This window comes from Vipera berus (genome assembly GCF_964194415.1).
Source record: "Vipera berus genome assembly, chromosome: 10".
Lineage (NCBI taxonomy): Eukaryota > Metazoa > Chordata > Lepidosauria > Squamata > Viperidae > Vipera > Vipera berus.
The window spans coordinates 9,501,526-9,523,007 of NC_138213.1; the positions used below are offsets into that span (position 1 = coordinate 9,501,526).

The following is a 21,482-nucleotide window of genomic DNA, read 5'->3' on the forward strand; positions in this document are numbered from 1 at the left end:
TTCACCCAATTTTCATTTTATTCATTGGGGGGAGGGATATTTGCATGCTGCCATGCACAGCACTTGAATTTCATCTTGATTTCCAAAAATACCTCTGCAGCCTATGTGGGGATTCAAGGGCATTGTTAAAAAATAAAAATAATTTGACTGCACAGTACGAGTATGCACATCATGTGCCCGGGGGGGGGGGGAAATACATGTGAAGGTGCCAATGAATATTCAGGTATTGTATAATCTTTATTCAATGCGCATAAGTGTAAAGCTTTGATCATTCTGTTGAATGAAGGAGTATTAGATATGTTCCCCACCTTGACTTATTTATAAAAATAATAAAGATAGGATTAAAAATATATGAAAATAAAAATACAATACGCAATAAATGTAATAAAAATTATGCCCGTTGCCTTTTTTTTCTATTGAACAATTAGCATCTTAAGCTTTTCCCCAAACTTTTTGTCTTTTTTCATTCCCAAATCCTGAAACTGTCAATTTCATAACCACATTTTTGCATGATGGCGTCACTGCAGGCATGTCGTTTTTCTGACATCATAGCAGTTCCTGCAGATGCCAGGGCTGTGATTCATACGGAAAGTTGTGGTCACACCCAGTCACTTTTTCAAAATAACCTCTCCAGATCAATGTTTTTCCAGTTTGGCAAGATCCATGGGCATCAACTCCCAGAATTCCAGGCGTGCTGGCTGGGGAATTCTGGGAGTTGAAGTCCACAGCCTCTTAAAAAGTTGCCGAGCTTGAAAACCCACTGTTCTCAGTTAAAATGTGCAAAGGCGCGCAACAGTTTACTCACACTGACCTCTTCTGGTTAAACTAGCCCTGCGGATGGCGATGGAGGTGTGCTTAGCCTGCCAGGTAAGGATGTGTTCAGTTTCAAATGTTTCTGAAATTGAGATGCTCTCCACCTAGGCTACGCCTCCAATCTTTTTTAAGATACCACATTTCTCCCCCCGCCGCCGCCGCCCCCCCACATACATGCACCCCGGCTGCCTTTTCACTGTTCATCTTTAACAGATAATATTATTCCATTGTATTACAACTCCTATGTTCCCCCCCAAAACAAGAAGAAGAAGAAGAAGAAGAAGAAGAAGAAGAAGAAGAAGAAGAAGAAGAAGAAGAAGAAGAAGAAGAAGAAGAAGAAGAAGAAGAAGAAGAAGAAGAAGAAGAAGATCTACTTTACACAGATCAGGATTTATTGAGATCAAGAGAAAAGCTCTATTTAGAATCATTCGGGTATGTTCAGCCCTGCATCGGGCAATCTCATCCAACTGGACGGGGGTTCACACGGCAAGTTAATAAAACGCGCGAGCCGCTTTGCACATCGCTGCCATTAGCACAGCTGGAGGAGCGCGCGCACGCGCACACACAACTGAAACGCGGCGCGCTCTTCTCCCTCCCTCCCTCCCTTCCTTCCTTCTTGGACGGCCACGCCTCCTCTCGGGCTGCGCGCGCCTTCCGGCCTCTAGCCCCTCCTCTTTGAGAGGCCTGCCAAGATGGCGGCTGGCAGTAGCGACGAGGAGGGCGAGGAGCTGGTGAGCCTCGGGACCCCGCTGGAGCTGCTGGAGGAAGGTCAGTCCGCATAGCCCGTCCCCTTCCTTCCCTCTTGGCCTCTCCTTGTTAGATAGGGGGGACTGTCTCCCTCCCGGTGCCCTTCGTGGGGTCTCTCTGAGTTTGGTTGGGGGCTTTTTTTTGCAGACGTCTCACTACCCGACTAGGTGACATCATCAGTGCTAGAAGAGAGGGGGGTTGTGGAGAAGGAGAAGGATGGAGGAGGAGAAAAATTGTGGTGGTGGTGGTGGAGGAGGAGGAGGAGGAGGAGGAGGAGGAAGACGATGACTGTGGGGTCCTTGGTGCTTTCTGAGCTTGGTTGTATTTTTGCAGACGTCTCATTACCCAACTAGGTAACATCATCAGTGCTAGAAGGAAGGGGCGCTTGCAGGAAGGAGGAGGAGGAGGACTGGGGGGGTCCTTGGGGTCTCTCTCAGCTTGGTTGTATTTTGCAGACGTTTCATTACCCAACTAGGTAACATTATCAGTGTTAGAAGAGAGGGGGTTGTGGAGGAGAAGGAGAAGGATGGAGGAGGAGAAAAAGGGTGGTGGTGGAGGAGGAGGATGACGACGACTGTGGGGTCCTTGGTGCTTTCTGAGCTTGGTTGTATTTTTGCAGACGTTTCATTACCCGACCAGGTAACATCATCAATACTAGACGGAGTGGGGTTTGCTCCACCTTTCTATGCAGGGGTTTACCCTGCCAGTGTTGGAGAAGTGTGATCTTCTCCTTGGTCATTCCTTGATTATTAGGCTATTAAGGTAAAGGTTCCCCCGCACATGCGTGCTAGTTGTTTCCGACTCTAGGGGCCGGTGCTCATCTCCATTTCAAAGCCGAAGAGCCAGCGCTGGTCTGAGGACGTCTCCTTGGTCATGTGGCCGGCATGACTAGACGCCAAAGGTGCACGGAACGCTGTTACCTTCCCACCGTAGTGGTCCCTATTTTTCTACTTGCATTTTTACGTGCTTTCGAACTGCTAGGTTGGCAGAAGCTGGGAAATGGTGAGTTCTAGTTCTATCTTAGATGTGAAAGCTGGTCTAACATTCAACTGCATGTAAACTTCCTTCCTTCCCTCCCTCCCTCCCTCCCTCCCTTCCTTCCTTCCTTCCAGGTGAGCGCATTAAAAAGCCGGTTCCTCTCCAAGACCAGACAGTCAAAGATGAGAAGGGGCGGTATAAACGATTTCATGGAGCATTCAGTGGTGGTTTCTCAGCTGGCTACTTTAACACTGTCGGATCCAAAGAAGGTTAGTAATGATCTATGTCTGAAACTTATGTTGTTCCTCTTGGCATAAAACTGGGCTGAGTTGGGTGTCCAAAATCGTGTCCAAGATGGTAAAATCTTGGTCAGTTTTACACACTGTGTGAAGTTACATGGCTCAATGTGTACTGTGACTCCAGTGTGGCTTCTAAATTATCGTAAAAGTGCTGGATCACGAGAATGCAATTTATTTATGTAATTTAATAATAGTTTAAACTGTATAGACTAGACTGTCAAACAGTATAGAGACTGCTGTAGATAAAACCCCACATAGTGCTGATTCATAATGCAGTAGTTTCATTTTAAATTTTGCATGCTGTGTGAGCTTGTGTAAACTTTGCAAGCCAGTCATTGAAGCTTGTCAGTGCTATTTATTTGGGATCCCAGCCCACTGGCATATTCAGGAAATGTGATGAAAACAAGTTAGTGTCTTAGTGCAATGCTTGACCTAGCAAAAAGGAACAAGAGGATCAAACACTAAAAATTAAAGTAATAACAGTGTATTGTCCTAAGCTAAGAAAAATCAAATGCCAAATCACTTGTCATGCAATTAATATAATTTCTGACACAGTGCTACACAAATGTCCACTCAAAAGTAATTCTGTAGTCAGTGAAAGAAGTCCGGAGTGAGTAGGTATAGCAATTGTAGTTTCAATTGGAAATTTAATATTTCTCAGTTCTGCTATAAACTCGCATCTTATAGCAATGCATTCTCTTTCAAGGATGGGCGCCGTCAGCTTTTGTATCCTCTCGCCAAAAGAGAGCAGAACAGAAAATTCTTGGGCCAGAAGATTTTATGGATGAAGAGGTAAGATGATGCAGATTATTGCATTTATATAATTTCAGATATCTCTGTATATTTATGATATTTGTTGTTGTTAGTTGCGAAGTCGTGTCCGACCCATCGCGACCCTATGGACAATGTTCCTCCAGGCCTTCCTGTCCTCTACCATCTTCTGGAGTCCATCTAAGCTCACGCCTACTGCTTCAATGACTCCATCCAGCCACCTCATTCTCTGTCGTCCCCTTCTTCTATTGCCCTCAATCTTTCCCAGCATTAGGCTCTTCTCCAGTGAGTCCTTCCTTCTCATTAGGTGGCCAAAGTATTTGAGTTTTAGCTTCAGGATCTGGCCTTCTAAAGAGCAGTCAGGGTTGATCTCCTCTAGGACTGACCGGTTTGATCGCCTTGCAGTCCAAGGAACTCGCAGGAGTCTTCTCCAGCACCATAGTTCAAAGGCTTCAATTCTTTGGCGCTCAGCCTTTCTTATGGTCCAGCTTTCACTGCCATACATTGCAGCTGGGAAGACCATAGCCTTGACTATACGCACTTTTGTTGACAGGGTGATGTCTCTGCTTTTTAGTGTGCTGTCTAGATTTGCCATGGCTTTCCTCCCAAGGAGCAAGCGTCTTTTAATTTCTTGGCTACAGTCCCCATCTGCAGTGATCTTGGAGCCCAGGAAAATAAAATCTGTCACTACCTCCATTTCTTCCCCATCTATTTGCCAGGAATTGAGAGGGCCAGATGCCATGATCTTGGTTTTCTTAATGTTTAGTTTCAACCCAAGTTTTGCACTCTCCTTCTTCACCCGCAACACGAGGCTCTTTAGTTCTTCTTCACTTTCTGCCATTAGAGTGGTATCATCTGCATATCTTAGGTTGTTGATGTTTCTTCCGGCAATCTTAATTCCAACTTTTGATTCATCTAGCCCTGCCTTTCTCATGATGTGCTCTGCATATAAGTTAAATAGGCAAGGCGACAGTATACAGCCTTGCCGGACTCCTTTCCCAATTTTGAACCAATCAGTGGTTCCGTGTCCAGTTCTCACTGTTGCTTCTTGGCCCGCATATAGGTTTCTCAAGAGACAAATAAGATGGTCTGGTATGCCCATCTCTTTAAGGACTTGCCAGAGTTTGTTATGATCCACACAATCAAAGGCTTTAGCATAGTCAATGAAGCAGAAGTAGATGTTTTTCTGGAACTCTCTAGCTTTTTATTTATGATATATGAATGGTAAATAGATATATAAATATAGTTATATGTATTGCTGCACGCTACCAGAACCACTTCTGTGAGATGGGCAGCCATAGAAATGTGATAAATAAATATAAGCCTGGTGTTTTGTACGTAATCTCTTACTGCATGATTAATAGACAGTATAGTTTTGTTTAGATAAAGAACAGTGATTTTTCTGCAAAAAAAAAGTGCATCTCTGGCTGTTTTGTTTCAAAGTTACTTTGGAATTTGTGGACTTGGAAAGAAAATATTCTGATTCCGTCACCCCCACCCCATCTTATTTTCCCTGGAAGGATCTTAGTGAACATGGGATTGCACCAAAGGAAATTACAATTACAGATGCATTTGCTTCCCAAAGCAAAGACAAAATCCAGGCGAAGGCCAGACAGCTAGCAGAAATAGTTGCACCCATCCCTGGCGCTACAGTATTGGATGAATTCATTACACCTGCGAAGTAAGTGTATTAGAAAAATAATAAAGTAACACCTGCTACTTTAGAGCATTGCTTATGTTATATTTCTGATTTTGGGCACACCTGAAGGACTCATTTACACCTGAAGGACTGTTTGACTCATTTTTACCAGTAGTTATGACCATTTTTCACGCTTATGACCATTGTAGCATCCCCATGCTCACGTGATCAACATTCAGATGCTTGGCAACTGGTTCATAGTTTTGGACTCAATTACGGTCGTAAGTCAAGGACCACCTGTAGTTATAACTTGTTTATCCATTTTTTTTTCCAGAATAACAATTGGGATTGACTTGTTGCGAAAAATGGGCTGGAAAGAAGGACAAGGCGTTGGGCCTCGGGTAAAGAGGAAGCCACAGAAGCAAAAACCTGGTACATTCCTCTGAATCTCTTGTTTTGCAGCAAGATCAGAATAAAATGAATTATCTAGTTCAGGTAATTATGTCCCTGCTTAATAAGGCCTTTGTGCCTCTCTTTGAAGCACAAACAAGCAAAGACCCAATTGTATTTTCCCATGTTGTCCAAGTTAGGAAAACACTTTTTTTTGGCATAAGTCAGAATGTAGAATCATTGTTTGCAATTATGTAACATTGTGACTTGTTTCAAAACAGATAAATATTGTTTCCACGTTTGGGCCAAATATGAAATTAGGGTTACTAAAAAGTTTCCTAATCTGTTTGCTTCTGCTATAAGGGGAGAAGCACAATAGTGCAAAATACTTGGTCCTATCCTCACATTTAAGATATGGCTGCCTAAATACATAGTTTTGATGCATCTATTCCAATTTTTTGCATAACTGATTAGTAGTCTGCTGTTGTACAATTTGTTACTCATATAGTGGAATAATTTAAGTAACTTTGAATTTAGTGGGATCGTAGCAGCATGACCCGTTTCTTACTTGAATGAAAGAAATGAAAAAAATCCAGCATTTTAATCGTGATTATCACTGTTTGGTTTACAGAGCCTGGCGTAAAGATATATGGCTGTGCTTTGCCTCCAGGATCCGAAGATTCAGAGGTAATTGTAGGGCATTTGTTGTAAATTTTAACACTTTTTAAAAATGGAATTTGAATTATTCAATAAATATGTGGAACAACGTGAATAGAGTGGAATAGAATAGAATAGAATAGAATAGAATAGAATAGAATAGAATAGAATAGAATAGAATAGAATAATAGAATAGAATAGAATAGAATAGAATAGAATAGAATAGAATAGAACAGAATAGAACAGAATAGAACAGAATGGGACCTTGGAGGTCTTCTAGTCCAGCCTCCTGCTCAGGTGACTGTCTAGCCTCTTCTTAAAAACCTCCAGTGATGGAGCACCCACGACTTCTGGAGGCAAGCTGTTCCACTGGTTGATTGTCCTCTCTGTCAGGAAGTTTCTCCTTAATTCCAGGTTGCTTCTCTCTTTGGTCAGTTTCCAACCATTGTTTCTCATCCTGCCCTCTGGTGCTTTGGTGAATAACCTGACCCCCTCTTTCTTGGACATAATAAGCAGGTCTTGGACATAATAAAGTCCATGGATTGCTGCTCCTTAGAATTACCAACACACGCCACTTCAAAGAATTGCCAGTGGGGAAGAAAGAGGGGCTTAAAATTTTGCCAACTTACCACTTCATTCTAAATAACATTTATTTGTTTTATAAAGGAAGAAGAGGATGAATATCAGCCGGAAAATGTGACCTTTGCTCCCAAGGACGTGATGCCAGTAGATCTGACTCCGAAAGAAAATGTCCATGGACTGGGTTACAAAGGGCTGGATCCCAGCAAAGCTTTGTTTGGCACTTCAGAAGAATCTTTAAATGTTTTTAGCCTCGGTTCTGAAGATTTAAGTCGTCTTGGTGATGTACGGCATAGTAAAGGACGGAAACTGGGCATTTCAGGACAGGTAAAATGCTATACAGGTTAAATTTTTGGACTAGGCTTTGAGAAACGAGCAGGCAGAATCTCCTAAAACTTCTAATATATACTTCAGAAGAATTATGAGCTATTCACATATAAGTGCAGTCTGCTATGGGGGCTAGTTGGGAACTCCTTTATGGCAGCCAGTTTAAGCAGCTTGGCCCTTTTCCTCCTTCAGCCTGATGCAGACCTTTTGCAAACACAGGTAGTCGTTGACTTACGACCACAGCTGAGCCCAAAATTTCTGTTGCTAAGCAGGGACCATTGTTAGGTGAGTTTTGCCCCATTTTACGACCTTTCTTGCCACAATTGTTAAGCAAATGACTTCAGTTGTTAAGTTAGTAACCCGGTTGCAAAGTGAATCTGGCTTCCCTATTAACTGCTTGTCAGAAGGTGACAGAAGGGGGAAATCACATGACCCTGGGACACTGCAACCGTCATAAATAGGAGTCAGTTGCCGAGCGTCTGAATTTCAGTTATTTGGCCATGGGGCATGCTGCAACAGTCATAAGTGTGAGAAAGTCGTAAGTCCCTTTTTCGAGCGCTGCTGTAACTTTGAGCAGTCACTGAAAGAAGTGTTGGAAATCGAGGACTACCTGTACAGTTATTAGGCTATTAAAATAGTGAAGGCAGATCTTAACTCTACGCTGTGCCGCTTCTTTTAGGCCTTCGGGGTTGGCGCTTTAGAAGAGGAAGATGAAGATATTTATGCAGTCGAATCCTTTTCCAAATACGACACTGTCCTGAAAGATGAAGAGCCGGGAGACGGGTTATACGGTTGGACAGCCCCCAGGCCTTTTAAAAGTAAGCCAAGTCTGGAAGCCTCTGAATATTTTGTTATGGGTTGAGCCTTTTCAGGAAGCGCCACCTGATTGGTTTACTTTGAAAGCGCTGACGAATTTATCTGTCCTTTTTATAGGTAGAGAGAAAGAGAAGAAGTATCTCGGGAAAATTTTGGATGGCTTCTGCTTGGCCTCTAAGTCAGTGTCTCCTGCCAAGGTTAGTCAGTTTGTTTTTTATTTATTTATTTATTTATTTATTTATTTTATTTTAATTCCATTTATATCCCGCCCTTCTCCGAAGACTCAGGGCGGCTTACAAGCGGCATTATTACAAAGTCAGCTTAATTGCCCCCAACAATCTGGGTCCTCATTTTACCTACCTCGGAAGGATGGAAGGCTGAGTCAACCTTGAGCCTGGTGGGATGCGAACCTGCACGAATTGCAGGCAGCTGGTGTTACTTAAGGAGGCATTAGCCCACTGCTCCACCAAGGCTCGGTTTTTCTACCGATAACGTGTACAAAGGCACACAACTCACCCCAAGACCTCCCAAGAATATAAAGTTGATTCTTCAATCCGCTTGTCATTCGAAATGTATTAGATTTTCATAACAGATGACAGTAACAATCATTTGTCACTACCGTTTTATTTTTATTCTACTCCAAAATGAAACAAGGAGAATTATCAACTTTTCACCGCCCTAAGCTGATCTTTGGAATATTGGAGGATATTTTTTTTTTCAAATCCCAATCTGCCGCCTGCCGTGTTTTACTAATAAAGTCTGCTGTGGTGATCATTTTGCAATGCATAAGATTGTGGTATTTTTTTGTTAAGATTGGCAGAATAGTAAAAATATGACAGTGAATGTATTGGGGGCAATGGGAGGCAACTGGTGTGCTGTGAGGTAATTGGATTTCACACTTGATAGCTACTAGAATTCTGCAACAAATGCTAGCAATATTTTAAAAAGAACAAGGAACAATTGGTCAGTTATTGATTTATATTAGTCTTTCCCAACCTTGGCAACTGGAAGATAGGTGGACTCACTTGGTAGAATTCTTGGCTATCTGGGGAACTCTGGGAGTTGAAGGTCGAGAAAACAGTGGCTTACACACTGGAGTTCAAATTTAATTTTGCCTGATTCCCAGCGCCCAGTACATGCTTTTGATATATATAATGACTGCTTTGTCTACAAGCAAGCCCATGTTTTGTCTTCCGTTGGTTTTTCCGTCAAGAGTTACCCTCCTCCAGACCTGCCGAGAGACTACAGACCAATCCATTACTTTCGACCTGTGATAAAAGCTACCGGTGAAAATTCCCACTTAGTGCAAGCATTGGCAGAATCTACAGGGAAGCTTCAGAGGGATGCAGCGTTCCAAAGTAGACACCAGAAAACTGCTTCTGAGAGAAGGGAAGTGCTGGGCGAAACTGGACTGAAAGGTATCCAATATCCGGATGTTACCTTGAATCATGCAGGTTCTCTACTACACACACACACACGGTCTGTGGACCAGCATCGGGCCGCAGCATGCCAGCAACCGGTCCATGCAAGCAAGCAAAGCCCCATCCATGGTATGCAGGCAGCCTGCGTAACCATGCCTCCTCCAGTCCGCAACCCCCCCCCCCTTCTACATGTTGGGGGCCGCTGCTGCTCTCCTACCTGCAATCTCTAATCATTTTGTTCTGACTATTTTTTTGGTAGGCATTTTTGGTTGTTTTTTAATTTAATTTTTTTAAAAATTTAAGTATACCTTTATACACGAATATTTTTAATTTAATTTATTGGAAAATGGGGGCCTTCGTTTTGCTTAAAGAAGGTAAAACATTCCTGATTGCACTATGTTCTGAACTAAAAAAAAAAGTTGTTTGCCATCGTTATAGATCATGATTTTCTCTTCTTGTTTAGGCCCAACCACTTCGGTTCTAGAATATTTGTCAGATAAAGACAAAGAGAGGATCCAAGAAGCGAAACAGGCAGTACAACAACAACAACTGAAAGCTGACACTGTGCCTCAACAATCTGCCTATAACAAATTCCGAGCTCCTCCTGTCTCTCAAACGCCACAGACGTGCCCATTGATGCTGGGGTCCCAGTTAGCTACAACTGGCTCGGCCGACTTCAAACCATTTGCCAGCAACCCAGAAAAGCAAAAGAGATATGAATGTTACTTAGAAAATCTTGCACGTGGGAAGAAAGGCAAGTAGCAAAAGTGCCCCCCAGCTCTTTTCTTCATGTGTCACATTGTTCAGTTTAATTCAGTTATTCTGGGGCAAACGTTAATTGCCCTCACTGTCAGGAAGTTTCTCTTTAATTCTAGGTTGCTTCTCTCTCGGATCAGTTTCCAACCTATAAGAGGTCATTATGAAATAGAGATTTGTTCTGATGCTTAATATTTTAAAATGTTGTCTTCGGTGGCCAGAACATCAAGTGCCAGCTGGTTAATTATTCCCATAAAGTTATTAGTTGCGATTGATTCAGATGCTGGTTTGTAAGGAATGTTAAAATATTCTTATTTCAACTGTTAATATTTCTTCAGTGTATAATCTGCCAGAAAGACTAGGTAAAAACACCAGGAAACACAGGTTCACAGTTTGTGTAATGGAACATCCAAATCAAGAATTATGGCTTGCTCCTACCAAAATAATGGAGCAAGAATAAATTGTGGTTTATAAGTCTGCTTGTTAGTAAAACAGCAAGATGGTGTTCTGTATGCTCGCCTGTGTTTTGAGATTTTTAAAACTTTTTTTTTCCTTTTGCCTTTATCAGATTTTGTGTGATATTTTTTTTTAGCGAGCTGAAGATATTAAGGTGATGGCCATATACATTCTTTTTTTTTTAAAAAGGTTTTCTTTGATTTTTCATACTTCTGTTGAGACCACACTTGGCTTTGTTTTTGCTGGAAATCTGTTAATCTATAAACCGGGGGTCTTCAAATTTGGCCCTTTTATGACTTGTGGACTGCAACTCCCAGAATTCCTCAGCCAGCGCTTGCTGAGGAATTCTGGGAGTTGAAGTCCACAAGTCATAAAAGGGCCAAGTTTGAAGACCCCTGCTTATAAACAGTTTCATTCTTTTCTGATCAATATTATTGAGCCAGTATTATTGACCTTGCTTGCTTTTAAAAAAATTTCTTGCCTAACAGATGTGCCAGAAAGCTGCTTAGATTCCAGTATGACGGAGTGGGAGCGTGGTAGAGAACGGGACGAGTTCTCTCGTGCAGCTGTGTTCTACAAAACCTCCAGCTCCATTTTGTCTTCAAGGTTTACTCCTGCAAAGTTGGAGGATGATATTGATAAAGTAGACGTTCCTCGTGATCAGGAGGTAAGTCCCAAAGTCATCTGGAAGTTGATTTTCAGTCATTCTAAGAGCATCAATTCCTTTCAAGATCACCCTGAAACAAGCGCTGGAGTCCACACAACACACAGTTAAGCCATAACGTAGTTCCTTTCATTCTAACTGAATAAAACCATGGTTAAAAATTTAAGTTTAGCAGGAATGTGAACCAGGCCAATTTTTTTTTAAAAAAAGACCATCAACAGCTATGTTTAATTCTCAAGTCAGTTATTGCCAAAATATATGTGTGTTGTTGCTGTTGTTATTGTAGACTAACCTTGATGACAAAGCAGCTGCTGCAAGGATGAAGATGTTCGGAAAACTCACAAGGGAAAAATTTGAGTGGCACCCAGATAAGCTTTTGTGCAAAAGGTTCAATATTCCTGATCCCTATGCAGAGTAAGTTGGTTGAGTACACCAGCCTTTTCTAACAAGTAGTCTTAGGTAATAATTTTATACAGGTAGTCCTCGACTTACGACCATAATTGAGCCCAAAAATTCTGTTGTTAAGCAAGACCTTAGTTAAGTGAGTTTTGCCCCATTTGACGACCTTTCCCGCCACATTTGTTAAGCAGTTGTTAAGTTAGCAACATGGTTGTTAAATGAATCAGGCGTCCCCATTGACTTTGCTTGCCAGAAGGTTGCTAAAGGGGGACCATGTGATCCCAGGACACTGCGAACGTCATAAATGTAAGTCCGTTGGCAAGCCTCTGAAGTTTGATCACGTGACCACAGGCGTGCTGCGAGGGTCGTGAGTGTGAAAAAGGTCACTTTTTTCAGTGCTGTTGTAACTTTTGAATGGTCGCTAAACAAGCTATTGTAAGTCAAGGAATATCTGTAGTTGGCTACTAGAAGTGATCAGGAAAATGTAAATTAAATCTAGTAAGTATTGTTTAGACCGGGATAGGCAACCTTGGCTCTTTTATGACTCGTGGACTTCAACTCCCAGAATTCCTCAGCCAGCATGGCTCAGCATGGAAACTTCTCCCTTTCCCCTCAGTGTGGCTGGCTCGGGAATTCTGGGAGTTGAGGTCCACAAGTCATAAAAGAGCCAAGGTTGCCTCCCCCGGGTTTAGATCGCCTTGGTTATTTAGTTATATATTTTTTGTTTATAGACTATAATCCCTCAACAGTAAATTTTAAAATGCTATTTCATTTCTATAATTCTGACCTATTTTAACACGCATACTGTATTTCTGTGGCAGAAAAATTACCCAAAGTTAGATGTGGACACTCTGCTTTTATTTTTCACCAGGTCGTGTATCGTTGGATTGCCGACAGTGAAACGTGACAAGTATTCTGTGTTCAACTTCTTGACTGTTGCTCCAGAGTTGGCATCAGAGATGCGAAATCAACCAATGAAAACAGGAGTGCAGCAGGATAATATTCCAAACAGTAAGATTTAAAATTTTATCAGAAAAAGAAGAATTGTATCTCTTCAGGACCTGGATCAAATTAACTTGGCCAGTCAAAGTGTACAGATCAAAAATACAGTAAAAAACCATTTGTGGGGCTGGCACAGAAGCGCAGACTAACCGGGGAGAAATAACATTAATGTCTAGATTAGCACTTGGCCCATAAATTTAGCATTCCTAATGATCAAAGGCAAGGGACGCGGTGTTAGGACGCTGAGCTTGTCGATCAGAAGGTCGGCAGTTTGGCGGGTCGAATCCCGAGTGCCGCGTAACAGAGTGAGCGCCTGTTACTCGTCCCAGCTTCTGCCAACCTAGCAGTTCAAAAGCACGTAAAAATGAAAGTAGAAAAATAGGGACCACTACGGTGGGAAGGTAACAGCATTCTGTGCGCCTTTGGCATCTAATCATGCCGGCCACATGACCACGGAGACGTCCTCGGACAAGCGCTGGCTCTTCGGCTTTGAAACGGAGATGAACACTGGTCCCTAGCGTCGGAAACGACTAGCACGCATGTGCGGGGGAACCTTTGCCTTTTTAATGATCAAAGGCAGCTTTCGTTAAAACGGGAGCTATAAAAGAAATAAAACTGTCTTGAACTCGTCAAGAAAGAGCAACGGCCCCTTGGAAACGTGTTCCATTTCTTTCAGAGCCAAAGAAGTCATCCAGATGGGACATGCCCGACAAAGAGAAGAAGAAGGACACCATCAGTGAATTTATAAGTTTGGCTCGATCAAAGGTTGATGTCCACGTTCAGGAGCAGCCTCCCAAAGCAGTTGAAGCAGAGGCCAAACATGGGGCTGGTGACCTTGTTCCTACTCAGGTAGAGTGGCTTTCTGTTACGTTGAAAGGGGGGGGGCTTTCAAGCATATGCCAAACTATCAAGGGGGATGTATGATGGACTTAGCTGAATGAATTGGTCACTACAGTATTCTCAGGAGATGGGACAAGGCTATCCTCGTGCGTTTCTCAAAAACAGAAGCCCTGAAACAGTGGAGTCTCAGGTGACAATTTACTAAAAGAAGACAGTGCAGGACTAATTTTGCCTGTATTAATAGAAACATCTTTTATCGTGTTGCGACATTTTGCATTTAAAAATTAAAACACAACTGGGTTTTGGAAGTGCAGAATGCATGTTTTCCTGAAGTTAAGTTGAAACTGCAGATGAATGAAATGTACATTTCTCATAGTTTTGATTTCCATACTCTGAAAAGTACGAAATGTATAGCGCGTTGCTTGTTCAAATGGACCATGGCTTAACCACATTAAGAGGCCATTAATAAATCTTGCAAGAGTTTCATCATCATTAACTGTCCGCTCACAGCATGTGGGATTCAGAATTTGCAGTTACTTAAAATACAAAAGTGTGTGTGTGTGTGTGTGTGTCTGTTTGTTTGTGTGTGGGTAAGTAAATACATACTAAGATATATCTAGGAGGGCCTAGAACAGGGGTAGGCAACCTCGGCTCTTTTATGACTGACTCATGGACTTCAACTCCCAGAGTTCCTGAGTCAGCTGACTCAGGAATTCTGGGAGTTGAAGTCCATGAGTCAGTCATAAAAGAGCCGAGGTTGCCTACCCCTGGCCTAGAATCAATCCTACAGCTACTCGGACTTGGTTGTGTTGCAAGAGTTTAGGTGGAAAGAGCAGTCTTCAACAGTCTCGCCCCTGGTTATGGTGTAACTTGGCAGAAAAGTTGCATTATTTCTTTTTCACTTTTTTCCTTTCTGGTTCAGCCATCAGGCCCGCCCACTGCCCCAAGTGAAGCTGCAGAGGAAGAAGGAAGCCGGCCATCCATGGATTTATTTAAAGCCATCTTTGCCAGTTCCTCGGACGAGAAGTCCTCTTCTGAAGCAGAGAGTGATGGAGAGGAGCCAGTTACAACAGCACCGGAAGCAGAGTCCGAAAACGCAAAGCCTTGTGACTCACCTGGGGTTCCGTTACCTGTTGCTGAAGGTATTACTGGCTCGGCTTGGACAAAAGGCCCCCTCCCTCCCGCCATTAAAAATCAGACGTATCCTCTGATATGTAACGCTTTGTATAATCACTGCCACTTTGGGACAAGCCTAGTTTACTGCTACATTTGAACGAGCTAAAGAGTTTGAATTTCCCCTCTAAACCAGCTTTAAAAGTTGAGGCAGAAGCTGCTATGCCTTTGCAACTTGGTGCTGCAGGCAGTCCTCGTTTGCTGGCAGTAGTTGGGACTGGGAACTCTGTTGTTAAGCGGTACGGTTATAAGAACGACGACATGTGATCAGGCTGAGTTAACAATGGCAGCCCCAGTTGCCATCGCTGGGCGACTCCGATAGTCAACGGCATCCTGTGGTCACATGATTGCCATTTGCGACTTCCTGCCAGCTTCCCCATTGGCTTTGCTTGTTGGAAAGTAGCAGCGAAGGTTACAAACAGATCACATGGCCACAGGGATGCCGCAAAGACCCACAATTACGAGGAGCTCTCATAAGTACTCCTTATTCAGTGCTGTCGTAACTTTGGTTGCCGAACGTGTGGACATTGAAAAAGGAGCGTGGCAGTTTGTAATAGCCACAAAAGAGGCCATTAATGGAAGCAACTGAGGGAGTTGGGGAGCACAATGCTGACTCATTGTGGTGTCACAGTGGTTTGATACATTGGAGCCGTCTCCCCAAAAGTTTGAAGCGATTTTATGTGGCCTTGAAGTGCTGGATAAAACCCCGAGTCTTCAAGATAGTTGTAGATAACGAAAAGATCCTGTGATGTGGAAATATGTTCATAAACGTGTATTGTGACTTATACCAGCCTTGATGGTATGTCAGCATTGAAATGGACTAATAGTTCAGGGGGCTACATAAAGTGATTAGCTTTTAAACGTCGCCAATGTTTATTGTTTTTTTCTCAAAGAAACTGGAGTTTTTGCACCTGAGACTTTTGATACTGTAACTCCAACTGCGAAGGAAGTAGTCAGTCAAGAAGAATTTGGACCAAGATTGCCTCCTGTTGCTCATTCTGGTAAAGACATTTATTAACTGTTAAATGTTAATGGCATTTATATCGACTCTTTTCATTTTAAAAGTATCGGACGCAGGAATGAATTGGCTGTTGATCTTTTTGGTTTCATGAGCTACAGAAATACTATAGAAACAGGCTGATCGCACAGAATATATATATATATGTATATTTATTAAAATTCTTCATTTAATTAAGGTAGATTCCTAAAAACGTGCTCAAGCCAACACAAACTAATGGAAAACAAGGAGGGGGAAAAATTGGCAAAAGTCCAAGAAGAGGGGGAAAAAGATAAAAAATAGAAGAGAAAGAAAAAAAGTTACAAAAAATGGCTTCCTGTGTTCCTTTTAGCTATATGTATACTAATAAATTTACCTCTTTCTCTAAAGTTACATCATCACAGACTCTCTTCTGTGTATAACCCGTCTTGTCTATCATCTAACCATCATTTGTCACAAGTTCACTTTTTTCATTTTTACACAAAAAGTCCATCAGAGGTTTCCAAGTCACCAATAAATACAGATAATGTCTTTAAGTTACCAGTTTAAGCAATTTACAGTACGGGGGGGGGGGGTTCTTCAACGTTCAGAGCTTGGTTGATTTTTTCGCAGACATTTCATTACCCAAACATCCATTACCCAACTAAGTAACCCTTCATTTCAGCCCTGAGCTACAAATATTCTCCTCGTATCAATTTGCGCATTTCGGCAAAATCTGTCATCTGTCACCAGGTGTTTCTCCAGAGCAGGTAGTGTTAAATCTTTCCATCTCCTGTTGGTTGTTCCTGAGCATAGTTATATATTCACTAAAAATGCAACCTAGGCTTGTGTAAATAGAACAGGGGTTTGCATCAAGAAATTCAGAAAGATGCTATTCTCGGAGAATCCAAAATAATAACTCGGCAGCTTCTGAATAGCTTTCGGGGCATCTTCCTTCAGTAGTTCCTCTGTCTCTGATGAATGTTTTAGGCGCAGCTGAAGTGGTTGCAGAAGAGAAACCCCGAAAGATCAAAGAAAAACACAGAAGAAAAGAACACAGACGCAAAAAGGAAAAGGTAATCTCGATGTTTATTTTTAACCTTTTTCTCCTCAAAAACATTGCCGGGTTCTCTTGTTTTCCCAGTGGAGAAGGAGTTTCTTTCTATTTTACATTCACAACAGAGTTGGGAGGTCCTTGGAGATCTTCTAGTCCAGCCCTCCCTCCTTTTTTAGAGACATGTATATGAAATGGGTGGCCATCTACCTTTGAATAATAAATAAATATGAATACATTACCATGACTTCCAAAGATGTTGAGACTCTAGGAAGAGTGCAGAGAAAAGCAGCAAAGATGATTTGGGGACCGGAGGCTGAAACATATAAGGAACGGTTGCTGGAATTGGGTCTGTCTAGTCTAATGAAGAGAAGGACGAGGGGGGGACATGATAGCAGCGTTCCAGTATCTCAGGGTCTGCCCCAAAGAAGAGGGAATCAAGCTATTCTCCAAAGCGCCTGAAGGCAGGAGAAGAAGCAACGGATGGAAACTAATCAAGGAGAGAAGCAACCTAGAACTAAGGAGAAACTTCCTGACAGTGAGAACAATTTACCAGCAGAACAACCTGCCTCCAGAAGCTGTAAATGCTCCAACACTGGAAGTTTTTAAGAAGAGACTGGACAGCCTTTTGTCTGTAATGGTATAGGGTTTCCTGCCTGAGCAGGGGGTTGGACTAGATGACCTCCAAGGTCCCTTCCAACTCCTCCTCCTCCTCCTCCTTCATCACCATTATTATTATTATTATTATTATTATTATTATTAGTAGTAGTAGTAGTAGTAGTACCTGAGGGAACACCTGCTGCCGGCATCGACTTCCCTCCGCCCTGTGCGTTCCCACAGAGAGGGCCTCCTCAGGGTGCCTCCGGTCAGAGAATGTCGACTGGTGGCCCCCAGGGGGAGATCCTTCTCTGTGGGCGCCCCGGAGCTATGGAATCAGCTACCGGTTGAGCTCCGGACGACGCCCGACCTTCGCTCCTTTCGCCGTGAGCTAAAAACATACTTTTTTGAACAAGCTGGCCTGGCCTGATGAGGGGATTGGGGGGAGTTTGTTATTATTATTTTATTGGGTTTTAAAGATGTATTTTAGTATATGGGCATTTATTTAATCTTGTTTTAACTTTTGTAATCTGTATTTTTATTCTTGCCCTGTTCACCGCCCTGAGTCCTTCAGGAGAAGGGCGGTATAGAAATATTATTAAATTAAATTAAATAATAATAATAATAATAATAATAATTATTATTATTATTATTATTATTATTATTATTATTATTATTATTATTATTATTATTATTATTATTATTATTATTATTTATATGTGAACATAATTTTCCCTGGAAGACTGTGAAAGATTATTGAGGTGGAGCAAATTGAGAAACTTCCTGACAGTGAGAACAATTAACCAGTGGAATGAATGACTTGCCTCCAGAAGCGATGGGAGCCGCATCAACGGAGGTTTTTTAAGAAGAAATTGGGCAGCCGTTTGTCTGAAATTACATAAGAGTCTCCTGCTTGAGCAGTGGGTTGGACTAGATGACCTCCAAGGTCCCTTCCAACTCTGTCATTGGGTTATTCCTTTTGCAGAAAAAGAAGCACAAGAAATCCAAGCACAAGGGAAAGCATAAGAACAAGAAATCTGATAAGAACAGCAGCGAAGACACAGCAGAGAGCGAAGACAGCAGCGGTGAGGAAGAAAAGGCAGATATACCACCCCGGGAACTTTTAAGAAGGTAAGTAGGCAAAGGGGGTGTTCAATGTTTCTATTGCATGCAGGTGGGCATTTTTCTTTGTTTTTAAAGGAAGGAATCATTTGCCTGAAAGAAAAAAAACGCCCATTGTTTCCACATGGTTTTTAATCTTCTGAAGGGTTGGCTGGATTCTGAAGTCACAAGATCTAACCCAATGTTCAATTCCCAGAATTCTGGGAGTTGAAGTCTACATATCTTCAAGGGGCCACGGTTGAGAAACACTGGTCTGTCTGCTCTTGCTCTCTCTCCAGTTTGCCAACATTTAGGAAAAGTAGCTTTTAAAGGAATCAAGTTCCCTAATGCTGCTTTGCACCAAAAAGGAAGGGAGAAAAAAAACGGCGTTTTTTTGTTCTCATACCTGGAAATTCTAATTCAAAATAGGGTGCATCTGGGTTTACACGTCACATTGAAGCCTAAACCAATCATCACGTTATTGTTTAATGCAACGTGTGACTCTAGTGTCTTGCTACATGGATGCTTATACTGCTAAGCTTGTAAGCCGCCCTGAGTCTTTGGAGAAGGGCGGGATATAAATGGAATTAAAATAAAATAAATAAAAAATCTAAGACAGGGCCATGGTGGTCAAGGTCTCCAGAAAACCTGGTCCATACTCAATAAACAACTTTTTAAAATTTATCTTAAAAGTCAGTAGCATCGGCTGGAGTGATTTAAAAAGTGGAGGTCACAGCAATGCAGATGAAGGATTTATAAAGAGTCAGATCAAGTGCACGGTGTAAAAAATAATGGTGCCTTGATTGCCATCTTAAGGGGTTTTTTTGAGTCCCTGTTTGAGATCATACTGTCCCCGAGACAGAACGTTATGGGATTGTCAGTACACTGCTGATTCAACTCCCATTAATATAGGAAGGTAATTTAAACAACTGGGGGATACAGTATTGCCAAGAAGATGGCAATCTTGCTTCCAGTCTGAAGACAAGCTACAGATACTTGAAACTTGCTTGAAATTGATCAGAGGAGGGAGATGGATTTTTTTATATACGATATTATGTTCTAAGATTATCCTAACGGTGTTAAATCTACTTAATTTGATTATTTCATTTTCTTGGTGGGATTATTCTGAATTAATTGCATATAAAGTAGCAGCCTAAAAAAATTATTTAAGGGAGTAAAATGGTTTAACTTTATTGTTAGATGATTTTTTTCCTCCTGTGAATTATATGACCTCTTATTTACATGTTGGCCATTTGGTTTTAATGAGACAATTTTTTCCATTCTTTGAATAATAATCAAATCAGTTGATGGTGTCTAAACTTTCCAGCAAACTTGGAAAGATAATCAGTTGAAAGAAGAGTGCTATAGGTGTTTTCATTATTTAGAGAAGTGAGAGGAGCAGCAAATAAATGTAATAAATAGATAAATACACTGTGAATATGTAAGTATGACTGACAAAATTGCTCATTTAAAAATCAATGAAGTTTTATTTTTACGATTTAAATGCCTTTTAACAATTGATAGAAAGATTGTAGCTTGGCATCCAGTTTGGATTTTTTAATTTAAATTATTTTGTTTATTAAAATATGTTTCTTCTCTTTATTTCTCTGTTAATTTTAGGCTGAAGAATTTTCCACTTATAAAGCGGTAGTTTGGATTGCATTTCTGGACTCAGAACAGATCTCCTCTGTGATGGCAGATCATCCATATACTAAGCATTGTTAATGTCGTGTAAATACACCGTTTATTTCGGATTTGTTTATTTCTTTTAATTTCAAAGTTAAAAAAAGAAAAGAAAAACCCAAATTCTGCAGAGAGCAAAATATTCTATTCTGCGACGGACGATTGCTGTATTTTAATGGTAAAAGCATGAGGAAATTTAAATAAACTAAATTTACCGATCTTCCACCCAGCGCGGTCAAATATTTTGTTGAGGGATCTTAAGCGCAGAGGTGAGAAAGATCCTTTTTAGATTGTGTTGGCTGTGCTGAGTTGTCCCACAACAAGCTGGCCGTAGCGATTTGGCCATGGTGAGTTGGCCGTGGCTGTGCTGACTTGACCCATTCTAATCTGACAGATGTGAGCAGCTGTTGGTTGAGGTGCACAGCTGCTTTGCTGAGCTGGAGGTCCCGGCAGATTTGTTCACCCATTGAATGCCCAAGAAAATTAGAAGTACCAAATAAAACAAGGAAAACATGTTGTCTCCTAAAACAGCTGCGTGACACTGTGCGTTTCGGGCAAAGACAGATATCCCCCCCCCCCCCGAAAAAAACAAAACCCCAATAGCGATACAGCCACACACCCTTTGAACAGCCAATGTGGCAAAGTGCTCTTAATACACTCTGTGAAAACTCAGTCAGCTCCGGGTCTAGGAGCGTCTTGCCCTAAAGTCTTCCCCCATAATTCCCAGATCTGGTCCTGGCAGGATGGGAAGACAAAAACAACGCAAAACAAAGATGTCAGAGAAAACAAACTCTGTTGGGAACAAAGAAGAAAAGAGGGCATTAATCATCCTTGCCAAAGGCCTGGGCGAAGAGCCAGTCTTTGGGGCCCTTTAAAATACCATCTGCCATGTGTGTTCACTGACCCAGTTCTGGGGATCCACTCTTTGCCCAAGGAAGCCTCTGATGAGTATTTTTTCTTCTTCTCCCAAAGCTTCGCCCTCAATTTATTCTTCGCTGCTTTTTTTTTCCACAGCCCCAGAGACTATACAGGTAGTCTTCAACTGACGACCTCAGTTGAGCCCAACATTTCTGTTCCTAAGCAAGTCAGTTTATCAAATGACTTTTGCTCCATTTTACGACTTTTCTTGCCACAGTTGTTAAGTAAATCTCTGCAGTTGTTATTAACACGGTTGTTAAGTGAATCTGGCTTCCCCATTGACTTTGCTTGTCAGAAGGTCGCAAAAGGGGATCCCGTGAGCCCGGGACACTGCAACCGTCATAAGCATGAGTCAGTTGCCAAGCGGCTGAATTTTGATCATGTGACTGCAAAGGTCGTAAGTGTGCAAAACGATCATAAGTCACT

The 21,482-nt window shown here is 41.8% G+C and overlaps 1 protein-coding gene across 3 annotated transcripts; it reads left to right on the forward strand.

Moving 5' to 3' along the window:
* Positions 1-1,505: 1,505 nt before the first annotated feature.
* Positions 1,506-20,361, forward strand: GPATCH1 (G-patch domain containing 1; the record flags this gene model as incomplete). 3 transcript variants are annotated; one of them, XM_081336097.1, is made up of 21 exons in its annotated part: positions 1,566-1,581; positions 2,368-2,562; positions 2,673-2,807; positions 3,544-3,629; positions 5,129-5,289; positions 5,582-5,679; positions 6,269-6,324; positions 6,961-7,200; positions 7,880-8,018; positions 8,134-8,213; positions 9,230-9,434; positions 9,901-10,191; positions 11,138-11,316; positions 11,600-11,727; positions 12,584-12,723; positions 13,391-13,563; positions 14,477-14,696; positions 15,621-15,728; positions 16,694-16,779; positions 18,340-18,485; positions 20,076-20,361. In XM_081336097.1, 20 exons carry the CDS (start codon positions 2,445-2,447, stop codon positions 20,104-20,106), a joined length of 2,820 nt encoding a protein of 939 aa, XP_081192223.1. In that variant the 3' UTR covers positions 20,107-20,361. The 3 variants fall into 3 exon arrangements, with proteins under 3 accessions (XP_081192225.1, XP_081192223.1, XP_081192224.1); XM_081336099.1 differs by lacking the exon at positions 2,368-2,562 and having other exon boundaries at positions 1,506-1,581; XM_081336098.1 differs by lacking the exon at positions 1,566-1,581 and having other exon boundaries at positions 2,132-2,562.
* Positions 20,362-21,482: the final 1,121 nt, after the last annotated feature.